The sequence below is a fragment of the Indicator indicator genome, chromosome 7 (assembly GCF_027791375.1).
Source record: "Indicator indicator isolate 239-I01 chromosome 7, UM_Iind_1.1, whole genome shotgun sequence".
In the NCBI taxonomy this organism is placed as follows: Eukaryota; Metazoa; Chordata; class Aves; order Piciformes; family Indicatoridae; genus Indicator; species Indicator indicator.
Genome location: NC_072016.1, coordinates 39,683,972 through 39,706,514, shown reverse-complemented (window position 1 = coordinate 39,706,514; position 22,543 = coordinate 39,683,972). Strand labels below are relative to the sequence as shown.

The 22,543-nt window shown below is 50.2% G+C and overlaps 1 protein-coding gene across 1 annotated transcript in view; it reads left to right on the top strand.

Annotated features, from left to right (window-relative positions):
* The window catches only part of ASCC1 (activating signal cointegrator 1 complex subunit 1), a 65,957-nt gene that overhangs the window by 4,464 nt on the left and 38,950 nt on the right, over positions 1-22,543 (top strand). Inside the window, exons 3-7 of the mRNA XM_054382759.1 lie at positions 1,728-1,830; positions 3,835-3,932; positions 7,629-7,807; positions 19,661-19,797; positions 21,572-21,691. Coding sequence (XP_054238734.1) covers positions 1,728-1,830; positions 3,835-3,932; positions 7,629-7,807; positions 19,661-19,797; positions 21,572-21,691 — 637 coding nt within the window. The remainder of the gene's footprint in view (positions 1-1,727; positions 1,831-3,834; positions 3,933-7,628; positions 7,808-19,660; positions 19,798-21,571; positions 21,692-22,543) is intronic.

Below are 22,543 nucleotides of genomic sequence, written 5' to 3'. Positions count from 1 at the left end.
GCAAGGCTTTTGATAACATCTCCCATAACATCCTCCTAGCTAAACTCAAGAGAAGTGGGTTAGGTGGTTGGACCATGTGGTGGATTGGAAACTGGATCAACAACAGAGTTCAGAGAGTTGTGATCATTGGCACAGAGTCCAGCTGGAGGCCTATGGCCAGTGGTGTTCCCCAGGGATCAGCACTGGGTCCAGTTTTGTTCAGTATCTTCATCAATGACCTTGATGAGGACTGAGTGAGTGCACCCTCAGCAAGTTCACTGATGATATGAAACTGCAGGGGTGGCTGAGACCCCATCAGGCTGTGCTGCCATCCAAGGAGATCTGGCCAGGCTGGAGAGCTGGGTGAAGTGGAACCTCATGAAGTTTGAAAGGGACAAGTGTAGAGTCCTGCATCTGGGGAGGAGCAAAACCAGGCACTAGTACAGACTAGGGGATGTCCTGCTGGAAAGAAGCTCTGTGGAAAACAACCTTGGAGTCCTGGTGGACAGCAAGTTCTGCATGGGACAGCAATGTGCTCTTGTGGCCAAGAGGGCTGATGGCATTCTGGGGTGCATCAAAGAAAGTGTGGCCAGCAGGGCTAAGGAGGTTCTTCTCCCCCTCTACTCTGCCCTGCTGAGACCACACCTGGAATATTGTGTCTAGTTTAGGGCTCCCAGTTCAGGAGAGACAGAGACCTGCTGGAGAGAGTCCAACAGAGAGCTATGAGTGTGACTGGGAAACCTGACCATCTCCTGTGAAGAAAGACTGAGAGCCCTGGGGCTGTTTAGTCTGGAGAAGAGAAGCCTGAAAGGGGATCTGATCCATGTTTGTCAATATCTGAGGGGTGGGTGTCAGGATGAAGGTGCCAGGCTCTCTTTGGTGGTGCCCAGTGATAGGACAAGGAACAATGGATGCAAGCTGGAACACAGAAAGTTTGACCTCAACATGAGGTGAAACTTCTTTCCTGTGAGGCTGCTGGAGGACTGGAAGAGGCAGCCCAGAGAGGTTGTGGAGTCTCCTTCTCTGGAGACTTTCCAAGCCCACCTGGATGCATTCCTGTGTGACCTGCCCTGGGTGATCCTGCTCTGGCAGGGGAGTTGGACTGGATGATCTCTGGAGGTCCCTTCCAACCCCTAACATTCTCTGATTCTGTGATCCCTGGATGTGTTGGAGAGGAGGCAAAAATCCTGACCTCTTTCTAGAAGTCATGTTTGGTCCAAACAGCCCCAGCTGAATGGCACATGGAGGAAATTTGATTCTCTTCCTCCGTCCTGAAGGTAGAAGAATTTCTCTGGTTTTTTTTGTTTTGTTTTGTTTTGGTTGGTTGGTTGTTTTTTTGTTTTTTTTTTTTTTTTTCTGAACCCATCCTCACCTTTTATTTATATTCTTCTGTGACATTAATTTCCTGCTCAGGTTTCTGAATGGGCTGGTGGCTTCCACCCTGCCAGGAGAAGAGACCATTCCCACTGGGTAGTTGCACAGCTTCCAACTGAGAGCAAACCTGGGCTGTAACTACAGCTTTCCTCTGCCTCCCAGCTCGATGGATTTAGAAGCAGTCATTATGTTTCCCAGAGCTGGTAGTCAGGTGAAATAAAAAGCAGTTAGCCACAATGGAGATGAGTCTCTTCCTTCCTCTCTTTAACCTTGGGAGAAGGTGACTGTGAGATGTGTCCTACATAAAGCTCTGCCAAACTTTACAGAGGTTGTACAAGGTCTGTTTGTTTGTTTGTTTGTTTTTTTCCTTCTAGTAGGCCCAGGTGACTGCTCAGATGAACCCTGTGATGCCTTTGTGGTGGAAGAGACTGAGAAAGGCTTCCAGTGCAGAGTGGAGGTTCCCAGCCCCTTATACAAGTGAGTCTGTGTCTCTGGTTTATTTGAGGATGATCAGAGGGCTGCAGCACCTCTCCTGTGAGGCCAGGCTGAAAGAGTTGGGGTTGTTCAGTTTGCAGAAGAGAAGGCTGCAAGGAGACCTTCTTGTGGCCTTCCAGTATCTGAAGAAAGTATACAAGAAAGCTGGGGAGGGACTTTCTAGGGTGTCAGGGAGTGCTAGGACTGGGGGGAATGGATCCAAGCTAGAGGAGGGGAGATTTAGATTAGATGTTAGGAAGAAGTTCTTCCTCATGAGGGTGGTGAGACACTGGCACAGGTTGTCCAGGGAGGTGGTGGAAGCCTCATCCCTGGAGGTTTTTGCAGCCAGGCTGGAGGTTTTTGCAGCCTGCTGTAGTGTGAGGTGTCCCTGCCCATGGCAGGGGGGTTGGAACTGGATGATCCCTTTCAACCCTGACAATTCTGTGATGCTGTGACTTGCTGCTGGCTGAGGAAGAAGTGGTGGCTGAGCTCAGAATGTTTGTTTGGAGCACAGAGTATTTGTTTTGAGGTCAGGGCAAAGGTGAGATCTCTGAAACTTACTGTGTTTTGTGGATGTGGAGTTTAACATTGGGGAAGGGAAAATTCTCACAGCCTCACTGTTGCGCCTCACTTGACTCCTAGCCTTCCCTGTGTCAGGGACAGCAGGTGGTGCTTTCTTGCTGGCAGGAGAGGTTTTGAGCATCTCTTCCCTTGAACATAAAAACATCAGGGAGGGTGGGAGAAAGAACTGGGGCGAGCAGCCTGGCAGGGGGAGTTGGTGAAAGCTTTGAGAGAAAGCACACACGACTGGAATTGACTGTTGACTCAAATCTGGTGTTTATTTGGAAGCCTGTGGTGTTCAAAGCTTTTTCTAGTTATTTTTTGACAGCTTTATTGGTTGAATAGCTTTGCTGAGATGCAGAGGAGGAAAAGTGCTCTGTTGTGTATTTGGACACTGGCAAATGACTACCTTGAGCAAAGCAAAAAAAAGCAAGGGGGAAAAAAAGCCCTTAGTTCTCCTGCAGCTGATGTAAAAGCTGTGGCAGGGTGTGCTGGGCACAGCTGCCATGAACCAAATGACTTCTTTTAGCTTAAGCTAGGTGTGAGCCACAGCTCAACATCATCCCATGGTCCTGGGATGGTCAGATGTGGAGTCCTGTGGGGTAGCCTCTGTGCTTGGGATGAGTGTCCAGCCCATGGAGCTGATTGTGTGCATCCCTATAGCACAGAGAAACCCAGTCTGGGAGGACCTTGTGGCCAAGAAGGCCAAAGATATCCTGGGGTGCATCACAAAGAGTGTGGCAAGGAGCTCAGGGGTGTTCTTCTTGCCCTCTACTCTGCCCTGGTGAGGCCACAGCTGGAATATTGTGTCCAGTTCTGGGCTCCCTGGCTCAAGAAGGACAGGGACTTGCTGGAGAGGGGACAGCAAAGGGCTATAAAGATGGTGAGGGGTGTGGAACATCTCTCTGATGAGGAAAGACTGAGAGAACTGGGGCTTTTTAGCCTGGAAAAGAGCAGACTGAGGGGGATCTCATCAATGCTATTAAATGCTTCAAGGGTGGGTGTGAGGAGGATGGGAGCAGTCTTTTGTCAGTGGTGCCCAGGGACAGGACAAGGGGCAGTGGGCACAAACTTGAACATAGGAAATTCCATCTAAACATGAGGAGACACTTCTTGGATTTAAGCGTAATAGGGCACTGGAAGAGGCTGCCCAGAGAGGTGGTGAAGTCTCCATCTCTGGAGATTTTCAAATCCTACCTGGACATGTTCCTGTGTGACCCTCTTTAGGTGAATCTGCCTTGGCAGATTCAGGGGGGTTGGACTGGATGATCTCCAGAGGTCCCTTCCAAGCTTTGCCCTTCTTTGATTCTGTGTAACACAGCTGCCCAGGGCCACCTCATACTCTGGTTTGTCTGTGGTGTGGTTAATCTGCTGGCTGGACACACTTAATGGAGAGTGATCCAGTGACACTGTGTAAGTGACTGTCTCATACTTCTATTCCTCCAGGTACATCATTGGGAAAAAAGGGGAAACCAAGAAGAGACTGGAAACAGAGACTAGAACTTCCATCAGCATTCCCAAGCCTGGAGTAGAAGGAGCAATTGGTGAGTTAGAAGATGCACAAAAAGGAAGCTGTCTTACCATCTCTTGCACAGACACAGTTTGATTGGGAAGAGGGTACAGGAGGTGTCTTCTTTTCATTCCTGCCTCTGACATGGCACTGACTCTCTTTATGGCCCTGGGAAAAGTCATTTGACTGTTCTCCTGAGTTTAGCTTTTTGTCTATAAATCCTTATAAAGCAGGGTAAGGGTTTTTTGGCTCAGGGGAATCCTAAGCACTGGCATAGGCTGGGCAGGGACTGGCTTGAGAGCAGCCCTGAAGAAAAGGACTTGGGGTGCTGGTGGAGGAGAAGCTCACCATGAGCCAGCAGTGAGCACTTGCAGCCCACAAAGCCAACCAGAGCCTGGGCTGCAGCAAGAGAAGTGTGGCCAGCAGAGTGAGGGAGGTGATTCTCCCCCTCTGCTCCACTCTGCTGAGACCACACCTGGAGTACTGTGTCCAGTTCTGGAGTTCCTAGTACAAGAAGGATCTGGAGGTGCTGGAAGGTGTCCAGAGAAGGGCCACAAGGATGAGCAGAGGGCTGGAGCTGCTCTGCCATGGAGACAGACTGAGAGAGTTGGGGTTGTTCAGTCTGGAGAAGAGAAGGCTCCAAGGAGACCTTCTTGTGGCCTTCCAGTATCTGCAGGGGGCTCCAAGAAAGCTGGGGAGGGACTTTGGAGGGTGTCAGGGAGTGATAGGACTGGGGGCCATGGAGCAAAACTAGAAATGGGGAGATTCAGATTGGATGTTAGGAAGAAATTCTTCCCCATGAGGGTGGTGAGACACTGGAAGAGGTTGCCCCATGGAGGTGGTGAAAGCCTCATCCCTGGAGGTTTTTGCAGCCAGGCTGCATGTGGCTGTGAGCAACCTGCTGCAGTGTGAGGTGTCCCTGCCCATGGCAGGAAGGTTGGAACTGGATGAGCCTTGAGGTCCCTTCCCAGCCCTGACAGTTCTATGATTCTATGAAAAAAATCTATTTGGAGTTTATGAATAGTCTCTCTGAAGTCAGTTCTGGGCCTAGATGAATGTCTTGAGAACTTTGGGATTGAATGTGTTGGATTTTGAGTTGTTTTCTTCTGGTTTTGAAAAGAATACCATTTCCATTAATAAGAAACTGTAATACACATCCAGAAAAAAAGTAACCTTGATGAATATTTATGCTGAAATCAGCTTCAGCATCTGCTTGGAGAAGCATTTTGATGATGTTGCTGCCTTTCTGGTGTTGTCACTTGATCCTGAGAGTGCAAGCAGGCTTCCTTGTACTGTGTGTTCCTTCTCATCACTTCTAGTGACTTACAAAGAGAGGAGGCATTGCTCTGGAGGGCTAAGCCCAGGAAGGTTTCTGCCTCAGTGGATCATAGAATCATGGAATGGTTTGTGTTGGAAGGGACCTCCAAAGGTCACCTAGTCCAGCCCCCCTGCAGTCAGAGCAGGAACATGCTCCACTAAATCAGGTTGCTCAGAGCCCTGTCAAGCCTCACCTTGAATACCTCTAGGGATAGGGCCTCAACTACCTCCCTGGGTAACCTGTGGCTTTGTTCCCTCACTCTCAAGGTGCAGAGCTTGTTCCTAACATCCCATCTAAATTTTCTCTTCTCTAATTTCTAACCACTGCCCCTTGTCCTACCACTGCAGGCCTTTGTAAAGTCCCTCTGCAATCTTCTTATAGCCCCCTTCAGGTACTGGCAGGTTGCTATTAGGTCTCCCCAGAGCCTTCTCATCTCCAGGCTGAACAACCTCAGCTCCCTCAGCCTGCCCTCATAGCAGAGGTGTTCCAACCCTTTCATCATTTTCATGGCCCTTGTCTGGACCCACTCCATCAGCTCCATGTCCTTCCTGTGTTGAGGGCTGCAGAGCTGGATGCGGTACTCCAGCTGAGGTCTTACCAGATATCTGGAGGGCTCCTTGCACAGGCCAGGGTGATAATTAGCATGGTGTGAAGTTATTCCTCACCAATCTAAGTGCTGAGGGGGATCAAGCCGTGGTGCTGCACAAGAACGTGGCAGCACTTCTCAAGAAGTGGATCTTGACTTCTCCCTGAGAAGTGTGAAGGACTGTTAGGAAGATTGAGAGATGCTGAAAACATGTAACAATAGGAAGCTTGCTCCTAGCAGTTCTTTCCTTTCAAGCTGAAGTGTTCTCTGTTTGGTGCCTTGAAGTGCATGCACAAATGATGTAGGCCATCTTGATCTTTGATAGCCTTTATTTTCTTTTTTTTTACTGTGACTGCCTTTCTGAAGACTTGAAATAATGCTCTGAAGGGCTGCTGAGATGGTGGACTCCTGGTTATTGTTTTTTAGGCACCCAGAGCTGACATTCTTGAGAGCAGAGGGATACTTTGGATGGCATCATCCTGTCTCTACAGAGGAAAGTGCAGCCATGTCAAGCATTTTCTGTCAAGCAGGGAGTCTGGCAGGAGACTCGCTGCCAGAGGGGGTTCTCCCTCTTTGCTCCATTCTCCTGAGACCCCACCTTCAGTGCTATGTCCAGCTCTGCAGTCTCCAACACAAGAAGGACATGGAACTGTTAGGGAGAGCCACAAAGATGATCAGGGGGCTGGAGTACCCCTCCTGTGCAGACAGGCTGGGAGAGTTAGGGTTGTTCAGCCTGGAGAAGAGAAGGCTTCAGGAAGACCTTAGAGCAGTCTTCCAGTATTTGAAGTGGGCTACAGGAGAGCTGGAGAGGGCCTTTGGAGTGACAAAGGCATGGAGTGACAGGACGAGAGAGAATGGCTTCAAACTGGAAGAAGCTGGATCGTGATTAGACATTAGTAGGAAATTCTTCCCCATGAGGATGGTGAGGCACTGAAATAGGTTGCCCAGAGAAGTTGTCGGGGCTCCAACCTTGGAAATGTTCAATGCCAGATTGGATGGAAGCAATCTGATCTAGCAGGAGGTATCCCTGCCTGTGGCAGTGGGGTTGGAACTAGATGGACCATGAGGATGAGCAGAGGGCTGGAGCTCCTCTCCTATAGAGACAGACTGAGAGAGTTGGGATTGTTCAGTCTGGAGAGGAGAAGGCTCCCAGGAGACCTTCTTCTGGCCTTCCAGTATCTGAAGGGGGCTACAAGAAAGCTGGGGAGGGACTTTTGAGGGTGCCAGGGAGCAAAACTAGATATGGGTAGAGTCAGATTGGATGTTAGGAAGAAATTCTTCCCCATGAGGGTGGTGAGACACTGGCACAGGTGCCTAGGGAGGTGGTGGAAGCCTCATCCCTGGAGGTTTTTGCAGCCAGGCTGGATGTGGCTGTGAGCAACCTGCTGTAGTGTGAGGTGTCCCTGTCCATGGCAGGAGGATTGGAACTGGGACTGGATGATCCTTGAGGTCCTTTCCAGCCCTGACAATTCTATGATCTTTGAGGTCCCTTTCAACCCCAACCATTCTCTATGACTCTGTTTCTCTGTGGATGGTTGGGGGGTTTAATGCCCAACATTTCTTCAGAGAGCCCAGGGCTGACAGTCGAGAGGAGCTGCTGGGCAGGTTTTGCCAATTCCCTCCTGCCATCTCCCGGGTGAAACGTTCTCACCCTCACAGTCCCCTCCAGTATTTAAAGTGCACAGGATGTCAAATCACCACCTGGTCTATTAAGCCAGCAGATGTAACAGAGACAAGGCCTGTTCACTGAGGATGAGCCCTGGGTGTCAGCAGTCTCTCTGGAGCTCCATGCAGAGCAGGGAGGCATTGCTCTGTTTGCCTTGCAGTGATCACAGGGCAGCAGCGCAGCGGTGTGGTCTCCGCCCGGACAAGGATTGATGTCCTCCTGGACAGCTTCCGTAAGAAACAGCCCTTCACACACTTCCTGTCCTTTGCTCTCAACCAGCCCCACATCCAGGAGAGGTTCCTGCAGTTCAAGGAGGAGGTGCTGGGGAAATGCTCGCAGGTAAGGATCCACAGGAGAATCAAAACCCTTCAGTGGAGTGCCGTTGAGGTAGCTTTTTGGTGTTCACTGTCAAGGGCTTTGAGGTAGCTTTTTGGGAGACCTTATTGCTGTCTACAACTACCTGAAAGGAAGCTGTAGCCAGGTGGGGGTTGGTCTCTTCTCCCAGGCAACCAGCAGCAGAACAAGAGGACACAGTCTCAAGCTGTGCAGGGGGAAGTTTAGGCTTGAGGTGAGGAGAAAGTTCTTCCCAGAAAGAGTAACTGGCCACTGGAATGTGCTGCCCAGGGGGGTGGTGGAGTCACCATCCCAAAAAAAGCTTGGCTGTGTCACTTGGAGCCATGGTTTAGTTGTCAGGAGGTGTTAGGTATTAGGTAGTAGCTTGGACTTGATGATCTCTGAGGTCTTCTCCAACCTGGTTGATTCTGTGATTTTCGTGGTGTTCACCTTGAAGGACTTCGAGGTAGCTTTTTGGTGTTCATCTCTGAAGGACTTCGAGGTAGCTTTTTGGTGTTCACTGCTCACCAGACCCTACCTGGTGAGCAGACTCACAGAATGTTAGGTACTGAAAGGGACCTTGAAAGAGGTGTCCAGAACTGTGTCCATTTCTGGAACCCCTATTACAAGAAGGATCTGGAGGTGCTGGAAGGTGTCCAGAGAAGGGCCATGAGGATGATCAGAGGGCTGGAGCACCTCTCCTATGAGGACAGACTGAAAGAGTTGGGGCTGTTCAGTCTGGAGAAGAGAAGGCTCTGAGGAGACCTTCTTGTGGCCTTCCAGTATCTGAAGTGGGCTACAGGAAAACTGGGGAGGGACTTTTGAGGGTGTCAGGGAGTGATAGGACTGGGGGGAATGGGTGCAAGCTAGAGGAGGGGAGATTTAGATCAAATGTTAGGAAGAAGTTCTTCCCCATGAGGGTGGTGAGACACTGGCACAGGTTGCCTACGGAGGTGGTGGAAGCCTCATCCCTGGAGGTGTTTGCAGCCAGGCTGAATGTGGCTGTGAGCAACCTGCTGTAGTGTGAGGTGTCCCTGCCCGTGGCAGGGGGGTTGGAACTGGATGATCCTTGAGGTCCCTTCCAACCCTGACAGTTCTATGATTCTGTGATTTAACTCTCTTCCCTAGGAGTGCATTTTTAACAGCCCTTTTCTTGAAGTTGGTGGATCCATTGTCAATTTGTGGAGTTCTGTTGTGAAATCTTCTGTAAAGTGGAATGGCTTAGAAGTTGTTAGTAAAGCATTTTTGTTTTTCTCCTTAGAGGCTTTCCTAGGTAGGAAGAAATCTAAGATTCAAAAGAGAGATGGGGATTTTTTGGTTTTAATAGGAAAGCCACTAAATAATGCAATGCTTTTGCTATGTTTTAGATGATTTCTACCCAGCAGTGAAGCCAGATAGGACTTCATAAGTTTGCTGCTGCTTCTATGTCACTTTCCTTTTGGTTGCTGACAGGGAAGGAAGATGGGATGTCATTACTGCAGCTAAGTGAGGGATGACTTGGCAGCACATACCAGCCTGCAGATCGAATCTCATCCCTCCTTCCTCATGAGACTTTGTGCTGACACTGCCTTCTACCTGCCTTCAGATCTTGCCTTGAGAGCAGCAGGGAGCAGGCACAGGGAAGTGAGAGGGAAGTGAGGAGCAGCCTGAAGAGGAAGCTGTGTATTGCCTGCTTTAGTTTGGAGTGCTTCTGCTTTGCCAGAAGCGGTGTGGCAATGCACAGGGCCAGGCTGAGGAGAGGGAACGGTGTTGTTAACTTACCACATCCCCTCAGTCTGCTGGCAGGACATCCCTAGGCAAGAGAGAAGAGTTCCTTTTTTGTGGCTGCTGCAGGTCAGATTGCACACACACAGCAGGGCTTTGTAGGCTGACACTCTTACCTTCATGTCCATCACTTATGCTTGTGCCTTTTGAGGGGGAAAATAGACTCCTGCCAAGAGCAGAGCTGAAGTAGTTTCCTTCCCTGTGTCTTCACGCTGTGGGTGTGAATTATTTGCTATCTGTGAAGACACTGAGTTCTTGCTGGAGTTCTCCTGGTCACTTGCATGTCAGTTGTCTCATCTCCAAGAGCAGAAGGGAGCTGGCTTTGCAGTCTTGTCTTTCCTGGCAGTTCTAATTGGAATCCCTCTTCTCTGCCCATCTAAGGAGCCTTTTATCACTCAGGTTTCCACCTGGTGTTAAAGGTGTTAAATACAACTGAGAGTGGCCAACAGGGCCAGGGATCAGCAATCAGTGCAGTACCCTCTCCTCAGGCTAGGAGGACGTCACTGGCTCTGTCACTTATCCCCATTAGCCAGCAGCCTCTGCCTTTATTAAAGGGAAGCCTTGAAGGCAGGGAGATGGAAACAGCCTGAGAAAGCTTGGTTGGACAGAGTGCTGGACCTCAGGCTGGCATCAGTGGTAGCCTGGCTCCCTCTGTTGGTTTCCTGTTCCAGTCCTTGTGTGGGGACACACCAAAGTCACAGGGAGAGAAATAGCTCCTCAAGGGGCTGCTGACCTCAGCACAGAGCTCTGTCAGTGGCTGTTCATCCTGCTGGCCCTGGACTGACCACTGCTTTTGGTCTGCTGTTTCTCATGCCCTTTATCCCCTTCCACCTGGGCTTATGGCTGTTACAGACCTTTCACTTGATCTCCCTTAAGATCTGGCCCTGCTCTGCTTGAGTCCTTGGCATCCTGGACTCTGCTTGATCCTCCTCCTCCCTCTACCTGTCTTCCAGCAGGTCCTGTGGATCTATCTTGTCCCTCCCTGTGGACAGCAAACCCAGACCTTGCCTGCACAGGGCAGGAACCTCAGTGTCATGCTGTACATCTGGCTTCCAGGCTGCCTTGGTGTCAGGCAAAGCTTTTCAGTGTCACATCTCTAAGATGTGGCCTCTTTTATTCACCTCTGCAGCTAGTGCTGTCATTTGTGTTCTCATCCAGTGTCCTTAATCCTTCCACACACTGGCATCATGCAGGACTAACTGTTCCCCTTGCAGAGCACTCATCTTTCCTGCCTGCTGGTTTGGTGGCATCTCTGCAGCCCTCCACTGGCCTCAGCTGGTGATCTTGCTTGCTCTTCAGACCCCTCCTGATCTGTCTCTGTCACATTGTTTGTCTCTTGCTCACTCTTGAGTATCAGTCTGCATCCCTGAGTGGGATGTTCATAGCTTTATTTTGGTGCCTTCCCCAGTGTTGTCAGTCACATTCAGAAGGAGCTGCCTGGAGACTTCTGCAACCCTTCACATGCTCCTTGTCCTAGAAAGCTGCAGAAACTTGAGCTCAGTCAGAGGAGTGCTGAGACCCAGTGCTGACCAGGCTCTTCACATTACTATTTCCTCCTCTTGCCTGCCTTTGTCTCTCCTGCAGTTTTTGTTCTGTGTCTGGGCAGCACTAAGTCCTGTAAGGCTCTGCTTCATGCTCAGGGATCCTGCAGCATGGGTGTGCAGGTGGGGACACATTTCAGCCTAAAAGCTATTTCTGGCTTGCAGTAACCTCAGGTTTGAGCTGTGCTCAGAACAAACACCCAGGTGTGGATCCTCCTGATAACCAGCAATGTCTCTGAGAGAGTGTGGCACTTAAGATGTGCCTTTTGCTGCTGCCCAGTCATCAAGGTGCTTTCAGGAAACCCCCAAAATGGTGGCAGCTGAAGCTGCCCTACAGCAGGACACATCAATATCCTGGAGATATTCAAAGTAAGGCTCAACAAGGCTAGGGGCAACCTGATCTAGTTGAGGATGCTCCTGATGACTGCAGAGGGGGTTGGACCGGGTGATCTCTGGAGGTCCCTTCCAACCCAGACCATTCTGTGATTCTGTGATTCTGTGAATATGGGTGCAAGCAGAAGGCTGCAGGTCCTGCTGTCCATGATGTGTGGATGCAGGGTGCCCTGGCCTGGAAGCTGCAGGATCATGTTTGAGCTGCTTGGTGCCTCATGCCTCTCGAGAGGACCTGAAGTGTTCTTGCTGCTGCTTACCTCAGCTCTAGAGCTTCCATTCTTAGTTTGAAATGTGGAATTCGGTCAGTAGCAGGTATCTGGGGGGTTGCAGATGTATAGCCTAGGAACAGAGAATCATGGAATTGTTTGGGTTGGAAAAGAGCTACAAGATCATTGAGTCTAACCATCAACCCAACACCACCATGGCCATTAAACTATGGCCCACGGTGTCATGTCCACACATTCCTTGAACACCTCCAAGGATGGTGACTCCACCACCTCCCTGGGCAGCCTGTCCTAATCCCTGGCCACTCTTGCAGGAAATAAAATTTTCCTAATCCCCAACCTAAACCATCCCTGGCACAATTTCAGGCCATTTCCCCTCGTTCTATCCCCTGATACTAGGGAGAAGAGACTGACCCCCACCTCACACCAACCTCCTTTCAGGGAGGTGTAGACAGCAATGAGGTCTTCCCTCAACCTCCTGTTCTCCATATGACCTAGGAATATGACCTTTGACTGCACCTTGGATAGTAGGTTCAGTTTTGGGCCCCTCACTACAAGAAGGACATTGAGGTGCTGAAGCAGGTCCAGAGAACAGCAACAGAGCTGGTGAAGGGTCTGGAGAACAGGGCTGGTGAGGAGCAGCTGAGGGAACTGGGGGTGTTTGGCCTGGAGAAAAAGAGGCTGAGGCAAGACCTTCTGGCCCTCTACAACTCTCTGAAAGGGAGTTGTAGTGAGGTAGGGGTTGGTCTCCCAAGTAGCAAGTGTCAGAGTGAGAGGAAAGCGCTTCAAGGTGCACCAGGGGAAGTTTAGGTTGGATATTAGGAATAATTTCTGCCCTGAAAGGGAGGATTCTCAAGCCCTGTAACAATCTGTTTGGGGAGATGGTTGACTCATCATCCCTAGAGGGGCTGAAAACCTGGTTCTAAGGGACATGGTTTGCTGGTGGCCTGGTAGTGCTGGGTTGATGATTGGACTCAATGATCTTAAAGGTCTTTTCCAGCCTAAATGACCCTATCCTTCTCTGCATTTCTGGTGCTTTATTTTTCTTACCTTCCTTCTCCTGTTACTAGCAGAAGGATCATAGAATCATAGAATTGTTAGGGTTGGAAGGGACCCCAAGGATCATTTAGTTCCAACTCCCCTGCCATGGGCAGGGACACCTCACACCACAGCAGGTTGCTCAGAGCCACATCCAGCCTGGCCTTAAACACTTCCAGGGATGAGGCTTCCACCACCTCCCTGGGCAACCTCTTCAGTGTCTCACCACCCTCGTGGTGAAGAACTTCTTCCTAACATCTAATCTGAACCTCCCCACTTCTAGTGTTGCTCCATTCCCCCCAGTCCTATCACTCCCTGACACCCTCAAAAGTCCCTGACCAGATTTCTTGTAACCCCCTTCAGATACTGGAAGGCCACAAGAAGGTCTCCTGGGAGCCTTCTCTTCTCCAGACTGAACAGCCCCAACTCTCAGTCTGTCTCCATAGCAGAGCAGCTCCAGCCCTCTGCTCATCCTCATGGCCCTTCTCTGGACACCTTCCAGCACCTCCAGATCCTTCTTGTAATAGGGGCTCCAGAACTGGACACTGTACTCCAGGTGGGGTCTCACCAGAGTGTAGCATAGGGGGAGAATCACCTCCCTGGCCCTGCTGGCCACACTTCTCTTGCTGCAGCCCAGGCTCTGGTTGGCTTTGTGGGCTGCAAGTGCTCACTGCTGGCTCATGTTGAGCTTCTCATCCCCCAGCACCCCTAAGGCCTTTTCTTCAGGGCTGAAGCAAAGGATGTCTGGGCACATCTCAGCCTGTCAGCTGCAGGAGCCCAGTGCAGCTCCGTGTGTCTCTCAGTCACTCCCCCAGCCACTAATGCCACTCTGATCCCACTTCATCTCGCAGCAGGGTCTGCTGGAAAGCTCATCAGTGATGAAAAACAGTCAGGGCAAACTGTGCCTCATGGAGCAATAAGGGATCTCACAGGTTTGTCCAAAGCCAGGGGGATTCTCAGGATGCCAGGAGAAACCTGAGCAGGTTTCAGTGCCAGGAGCAGCCAGGCTTCTCTTCCTGGTGGGATTTGCTGGTGCAAAATGTGGCAGAATTAGGTGAAAAGCCAAGTTTTGCTTGATAATAACAGTGAGGAAGTGAAAGGACTGGGTGTCTGTGTGTGAGAGAGGATTTCTTCTGGCCATTGAGCATTTGTGAGGGACTCTGTTTCTCTCTGAAGCAGTTACCATGACAACCATTCATTTATATTTTATAGCAGAGAGTTATGTGTGGTGAATGCTTTTTAACTTTATCTTTTTTTTCTTTTCTGTCTGTGTCTTTAAGACCTTCTCTAAGGTGAACCTTGTGGTGAAATGTGGAACGCTTCAGGTGTCGTTCATGCTGGGGTATGGTCAGGGCTGCCAGACAGTGAAGCAGGGCTGAGGGGGAGGCTATTTTGAGGCTAATTTAAGATAAATATGGGGAGGTGACTCACCTGGACAGGCTCATTACTGATGTGGTGCAGTGGGAGGGTCTGGATGACCTTGCAAGTCTCCTCTCACTGTCATGTGTCAGAGTGAGGAGGACTGAAAGCATCTGTCTGAGGAGTGTGCAGGTGGAAGAGACTTTGCAGGAACACTGCCATGAAAAAAACACAGTTGGGGCTCTCAGAGCTGTGCAAACACTTAACAGGCTGAAGATGTAGCAGGGAAAAGAAATGTGATTGCTGGAATATGTGGTGACCTGTAAATATCAGACATTGCTAATAAGGCATTCTGTCTCAGAATGGAAGGGACAGAAAGTGGGAGGGGTTCTCCCAGCCTGCAGCTCTTCAGTCACTTCTGAGGAGCTGCTGCTTTTCTGCCTTGCTCCTTTGTCTGTGGATCAGGGTGGGAGAGGGCATATTGCTGGGACACAGTATCCTGTTAGTAAGAAAAAAAAACCCAAACCATAAAGCTAAAGAGCAAACAGCAGGCAGCTCTGCTATGAGGACAGGGTGGAGTTGTTCAGCTGGAGAAGAGAAGGCTCCAGGGAGACCTAATAGCAGCCTTCCAGTACCTGAAGGGGGCTACAAGAAGGCTGCAGAGGGACTGTTTACAAAGACCTGCAGTGATAGGTTGAATGGCTTGAAATTAGAGAAGAGGAGATTTAGATTGGATGTTAGGAAGAAGTTCTGCACCATGAGGGTGGTGGAACACTGCAACAGGTTGCCCAGGGTTGTAGTTGAGGCCCCATCCCTGGAGGTACTCAAGGTCAGGCTCAAGAAGACTCTGAGCAGCCTGATCTAGCAGAGGATGTCCCAGCTCACTGCAGTGGTGTTGGACTAGATGAGCTTTGGAGGTCTCTTTCAACCCAAACCACTCTGTGAAGCTATTAATAGAGAAGATGCAGCCAGCAAGGAAGATCTGAGGAGACTGATCATGTAGAAGGCCTGAAGTATTTTGTGGTCTCTGGTTGCCCTACTGCACGGCCTTAGATTTGAAGGAACAATGTGCTTGGGCTATGCAAAGAGAGGTGAAGACTCTTTTCTTTGCTCCTTCTAAAGGAGAAGAGCAAAGGTAGAAGTTGAAGTAGCAGGAGGGAAGAAAAAAAAAATTTTTTTTTCAAGGCTGAGTGGAAATGAGTTGGATTTTTTTTGACCATGTCAGGGAGAGACACAAACTGAGATGGGCAGTGGTCACATGTGGATGGTGTGTAAAGGGGATATTCTTTCTGCCTCTCAGGACAGCCTTAAGAAGCCAAGGTTGAATCTTCAGAGAGATGACAGGGTCTGGTTTTATGTGTTTGTATCTCCCAGTGCATTCCTGCAAATGTGCTGCTCCCAGAGTTCCCCTGTGGAGTCCTAGGATTCCCTGTTGTGACACCTCACCTATCCCCTCATCTGGTGCTCTGCTTTCCTTAGGGCTGGAAGCCCCTGCTTGCCACAAACCCCTGTGATGTGTGCTGCTCTGAGGAGTGCCCATTTCCCACTGCATGAGGGAGGAAACCAGTGGAAGAGGAGCTTGTTGCTGAAGGGCCCTTGAAGAGCATCTCTTATGCTGAATGCCCAGCTCTGATGGTGAATCTCACTCTTCATTCCTGCCTTTATGGTTATAGCTTACCTTGAGAGGATTGCTTAGGGATTTGGAAGGCAGCCATAAAGCCCCAAAATCACAGTGTTGGCAGGACACTGGAACAGGTTGCCCAGGGAGGTTGTGGATGCCTCCTCCCTGAAGGTGTTAAGGCCAGGTTGGATGAGGCCTTGAGCAGCCTGGGCTAGTGGAAGGTGTCCATGCCCATGGCAAGGGAGTCAGAACAAGATGATCTTTGAGGTGATGATCTCTGGGTGAGAAAGTCTGAACCCAACAATTCTGTGATTCTATGATCATGTCTCTTGGGCTCTTGCTCCCTGGAGGAGGATGTGATTTTTCCCTTGGCTGTGCATTGGTGTCGTGTGGCCCTGCTGGTCAGGTGGCAGATGACTGATGGCACTGGACAGGGTGACTTCTCATGAGGTGACTCAGGGGTGACTGATCTCATATCATAATCTTGGATTAGAACAAGTAGGTTCAAGGCTTTTTGGCATCTCAACAAGCAGCATCCAGCCGCGATGGGCTGCTAAGATGCCCACCGAAGCATTGCCTTACCTCTGATAGAGCATCTGCTTTATGCCTGGGAGAAGTGGGGTCTGCTGGCCTGTTGAAGCATAGAGGTATAAGCAAGGCTTTTTAGGAGCTGTCTGAATTAGTAGGTAGCAAACTAGGAGGATTATCTAGGTCTTGGCCTGCTCACTGTGTGCTGCTCTTCCCTGCTAATCTCCCCAGGAGCGGCAGCGTGGCTGGCGGAGGGGGTGTGCCATCACTTTGTCAGCTGTCAGCACATGCTCAGGTGCTGGGAAGCTCAGGGGAAAATGCTGCTTTTGGGGCAGGTTGGTGCTTACAGTACGAGTTGTACTGAGGCAGAAAACAAGGGGAGGGTTTTGCTTTCTGACCTGTGAACTACTGTCTCCTCACTGTACATCATCTGTGGGAGTAACATCAGCTGGTTGTCCGCGGCAAGGACAAGTCGAACTTTCTCCCAGTTCCTGTTACCCAAGCTGTTGTTTTGTGGTGGGCCAAGTATTCTCTGGCTACAGATAGTGTTGGGAGGAAAAAGGCTGACAGAGAGAAGGCATGTCCTGTCATGCATGCTAACAGCAGGGTGAATGAAACAAAGCCACAAGATTATCACCACAGAGAGGGGAAGGTGGGGAGAGGTGAGCTGGAGCCATCCCTCTTTGCGCTGCTCCTGCTTGATGTGCCTGATGCACTTAGTCTCTGCTTGTTTCAGGCTGCTGCATGCTGCTGAGGTTTGCAGCCTGCTTTGCCACTACCAGCATGGTACAACTTGGGGACCTGATGGATCAGATCCAAAGGAGGGCCATGAGAATGATCAGGAGCCTAGAGCACCTCTCCTGCGAGGACAGGCTGAGGGAGCTGGGGTTGCTCAGCTGGAGAAGAGAAGGCTTCAGGGAGAACTAGTAGCAGCCTTCCAGTACCTGAGGGGGGCTACAAGAAGGCTGCAGAGGGACCGTTTACAAAGGCCTGCAGTGACATGATGAGGGGCAGTGGTATGAAATTAGAGAAGAGAAGATTTAGATTGGATGCTAGGAACAAGTTCATTACCATGATGGTGCTGGAGCTACTCAAGGTGAGGCTCGACAAGGCTGTGAGCAACCTGATCTAGAGGAGGATGTCCCTGCTGACTGCAGAGGTGTTGGACTAGATAACCTTTGGAGGTCCCTTCCAACCCAAACCATTTTCTGATTCAGTCAGCAATAAAGTAATTAGCAGCAGTGGAAGGTATGTACCTGCTCTCTTTCTTCTGAGGACCACAGTGCTTTGCCAGCCTGAAGCTGCTGCAGGAAACCTTCAACCTCTGTGTTGCTGACTTGCTCGTCTTCAGTCCAGCCCATAATCACTGCTGTAGAGAAGAGTATGGATGAAAAATGCTGGGATGTGGGGCATTCAACTCTGACAGGCTGGGGTCCTGCAGCATTTAGACATCTGACAGGGTTGGTTTCAAACTCTGAAGCACAGCTCTGAACTTCAAAGCTGTTGTTCTCAGTTTGCAGCCTGAGAAAGGCTTTGGCGGCGTTGGCTTCTTCTGCAGTTAAAAGTGGAGGTTATTTAATGCCCTGATGGGAAATGGCCACTAAATGGAAATAATTGTTTTATTATGGGTGTGTTAACCATCCTCAAGGTATTTTTATAAATGGCCTAGAACAAAAGAGCCTTTTTTTTACTTGTCTTTAAAGCTGAATGTAACCACTGCTCCACCTGGGAACGGTTCTTCCCCAGCAACATCACGTTGGCCTTCTTATAAAGGGAATTTAAACTTAATTCATCTTGGCAAACTATAGGGCACATGGGAAGAAGAGAAATGTAATTATCAGGGCTGGTATTAGCTGTGCTTGTGTTGTGAGGTGCAGCCTGTATTTAGACAGGATTTAGAGACCATTTAGAGCTTGTCACTACAGCTGGTTCCAGCTTTATTGAGCAAAAAAAAAAAAAAAATGGACTTAAGTCAAGTTTTAAATCTCTGCTGCCTGGTGCTGAGTTCACTGCTGATGGCAGCTGTCACTTTGACAGCTCTGGAAGTCTCCTCTCCAAATCCTGTGCAAGGGAGAGCTGCTGTTCCTGGGTCCTGAGCTAGAGCCTGTCTTAATGAGCTTCCAGGCTGCTGCTCAGTAGCTTGGATGAACAGATAGGTGGGGAATGTGTGTGTGGTGGTGGTGGGGCTGCACCATGCTTACTCACAGCCTGGGAAACCTTGTTCCTGCTTTCAACTTGGAGTCACCACCAACCCCACCAGTGATGCAGAGATAAAAGCCTTCACAGGATCACAGGATGTTAGGGGTTGGAAGGGACCCCTGGAGATCATCGAGTCCAACCCCCCTGCCAGAGCAGGACCATAGAATCTAGTGCAGGTCACACAGGAACACATCCAGATGGGTCTGGAAAGTCTGCAGAGATGAAGACTCCACAATCTCTCTGGGCAGCCTGTTCCAGTGCTCTGTGAGCCTCACAGCGCAGAAGTTCCTCCTCATGTTGATATTCATTGCCCCTTGTCCTGTCACAGGGTGCAACTGAGCAGAGGCTGTCCCCTCCTTCTTGACCCCCAGCCCTCAGATACTTATAGACATTTATTAGACCTCTTCTCTGTCTTCTCCAGACTAAACAGCCCCAGGTCTCTCAGCCTCTCCTCACAGGACAGTGCTTCAGTCCCTTAATCATCCTGGTAGCCCTCCTTTGGATTCTCTTGAGTAGATCCCTATCCCTCTTGAACTGGGGAGCCCAAAACTGGATGCAATATTCCAGGTGGGGCCTCACCAGGGCAGAGTAGAGGGGGAGGAGAACCTCCCTGGATCTGCTGGACACACTCCTCTGAATGCACCCCAGGCTCCCATTGGCCTTCTTGGCCACCAGGGCACATTGCTTTCCATGCAGAACTTGTTATCCACCAGCACTCCCAGGTCTGTATCCATGAGGCTGCTCCCCAGCAGGTCACCTCCCAAGCTGTGCTGGTGCAGTTTATTTTCCCTCCCCAGATGCAGGACTCTGCACTTCTCCTTGTTGAACCTCATTTGGTTCCTCTCTGCCCAGCTCTCAGTCTGTCCAAGTCTCACTGAATGGCCTCACAGCCTTCAGGTGTCTCAGCCAAGCCTCCCAGTTTGGAATCATCAGCAAACTTGCTGAGCAGACTGTGTCTGTCTGTCCCCTCATCAATGTCATTGATGAAGATGTTGAACAGGACTGGACCTAGCACTGGTCCCTGGGGGTCTCCACTAGTTACAGCTCTCCAGCTGGACTTGGCTCTATTGACCAGCTTTGATATCAGTGGCTTGGTACCTGTCCTCTGTTGCATTTAGCCCTCTGATGGAGGGAGGGTTGTGTGTGTTTGTGAGATAAGGCACCCACAGGTGACCGATTGACTTGTTTGCAGGATCCTGGGGTCAGCAGCAGCCTGTTCCAGAACCCTGTGAAGCTTCACCTGACCCTCGGGACGCTGGTACTGCTGAACGAACGAGAGATCCAGAAAGCCTGTGACCTCCTGCAGCAATGCAAAGAGGACTTTGTGGAGTAAGTGAGGGGAAAAGAGGGGATGTCATCACCAAGGACTTGTGTGGAGGGAAAGCAGCAAGCAGTCTTTGACGAGGGACAGCAGAGAGAAAAGCAGCTCAGCAGTCTGTCTCAGTGCTAGAAAAAGGCTGAAACCTTTCAAGTGGCAGCAGCAGGAATCAGTGAGCGGTCCCCAAGAGTCTAGCAGCATCTTGCAGCTCAGCTCCAGCCCTCAGCGCTTCCTGCAAACCTGCTCTGCTCGTTTCTTTTCCTCACCTGCCTCCCTGTTGGTTTTGGGTGGGCAATGTTTGCCTCTGTCCCTTGCCCGCTGCAGAGGGAGGGATGAGCTCCTGTTACCTTCAGGCATTGCGTTGCCTGCAGTGGGCTCTGGCATGCTGCTTCCCTCCCACCTCACAGCAGCTGCTGAGGTGTCCTTGACATGCATTTCTTGACGTGGGGAGCTGTGTGCAGGGAAGCCAGCAGGGGCTGTGCAAGTAATCACTCTGAAACCTTCAGTGCTGCTCCAGGAGCAGGGCTTTCTGGCTGCCTGTTAACACCGAGCTGCAGATGTTAGGGCTTTCACCATCACTGTGGGTGAATGACACTGTAATTAGCTTATGTCTGCTCAGCTTAGAAATTGGAGATGGCCTGAGGGATTGGTTTATTTATTTCTGCAAAGCCTGTTGCACAGGGATCCTCCAGCCTTATTTATTTATTTGTTGCCTTGGTGCATGACAAATTAGCCACGCTGCACCAGCTGATATCTGTGGGAATTGATGCACAGCCCAAATCCCTACCTCTGCCTTTAAAGTAATGGTTCCACTTGTTCAGCTGTTCACTGCAAGTGTGTTTCCAGGACTTGAAGGCTCTGCCAGCAGTGTTTGGTAGGTGCCAGCTGCCTCCAAAGCTGGTTGAACTGAGGTGGAGAAAACCTTTACTGTCCGTTTCCTTTAGTGGAAGGGAAACCAACACCTGGATGTAACCTTTAGGTCTGGAGAACAGGTCTGGTGAGGAGCGGCTGAGGGACCTGGGCTTGTTCAGCCTGGAGAAAAGGAGGCTGAGGGGAGACCTTCTGGCCTCTACAACCCCCTGAAAGGAAGTTGGAGTCAGGTGGGGGTCAGTCTGTTCTCCCAAGTAAGAAAAAATAGGGCAAGAGAAATGGCCTCAAGTTGCACCGGGGGAGGTTTAGATTGGATATTAGAAGAAAATTCTTCACTGAAAGGGTTCTCAAGCACTGGAATAACGAGAGAGAGGGCAAGAGAACATGGCCTCAAGTTGCACCAGGGGAGGTTTAGACTGAACGTTAGGAGAAACATCTTCTCTGAAAGAATTCTCAAAACGCTGCCACAGGCTGCCCAGGGAGGTGATTGAATCTCCATCCCTGAAAGTGTTTAAAAGCCACAGAGATGTGGTGCTGAGGGACATGGTTTAGCACCAGACTTAGAGAGTGGTTGGACTCAGCAATCACAGAATTATCAGGGTTGGAAGGGGCCTTAAAGATCACTGCTCCATTTAAGTCCCACTGAAGATCAAATTTGAGTTTAACTATAGCAAAAAAAAAAAAAAGTATTGTATATCATTCCTTTAGTAAAACCAAATACTCTGGTGCATTGGGGGTATCATGCCTGTCAAAAGCAGGTGTGATGTTCTGTGGCACTCCTCAGCTTGTCTGGGGCTCAGAGCAACCTTCTCTGGTTGCAGAAGTCCCTGCTGACTGCAGGGGGGTTGGACAAGATGCCCTTTAAAGGTCCCTCCCAACCCACACTGATGTATGATTCCCTGTTTTGCATTTTAGCCAAATTGCTGGAGGCAAGCCCCTGACTGTGGAGGTAGCAGGAGTGGAGTACATGAACGATGACCCTGCCATGATTGATGTCCTGTATGCCAAAGTCCGCATGAAGGATGGCTCAGACAGGTGAGTTCCCCATATCATAGAATCACAGAATCAACCAGGTTGGAAGACACCTCCAAGATCATCAAGTCCAACCTATCACCCAACCCTAACTAATCAACCAGACCATGGCACTAAGTGCCTCATCCAGGCTGCTCTTAAACACCTCCAGGGACATTGACCCTTCCCCCTCCCTGGGCAGCCCATTCCCATGGGCAATCTCTCTTTCTGGGAAGAACTTCTTTCTAAGATCAAGCCTACTTCCCCCTGCACAACTTGAGACTGTGTCCTCTTGTTCTGGTGCTGGTTGCCTGGCAGAAGAGACCAACCCCCACCTGGCTACCCTTCAGGTAGTTGTAGGCAGCAATAAGGTCTCCCCTGAGCCTTCTCTTCTCCAGGCTAACCAACCCCAGCTCCCTCAGCCTTGTCTCATAGGTCTTGTGCTCCAGACCCCTCCCCAGCTTCATTGCTCATGCTCCTTTCTTTCATTCCTCCTTGATGTGCCACATCAGTGTGCCCAAGAAGCCCTCTGAAGCTGGTGGGTACTGCTCAGCAGTCCTTGGGCCAGCAGTCAGGGGAAGATGAAGTCATTCCTGCTTCCTAAACCGGTTAAGGCAGTGATGTGTTTGCTCTTTAAATCAGTCACTGGTGGTGCAGCTGAAAGATGTCATTTGTCTCTGTAGCAGTTTGTCAGATTGAATAATGGTGTCGTGGCTGACGAGGTGATAAGATGGCCAAGGAGATGCTCCTGAGATGACTGAGAAGGCAGAACAGCTTGGCCTCTGCTGTCTAGTTCCCAACCTGCAGCCCAGATTAATCTGGACAGCCTGGCATATTCTGCAGCACGTAATTATTCTTAAAACCCAGTTAAGACCA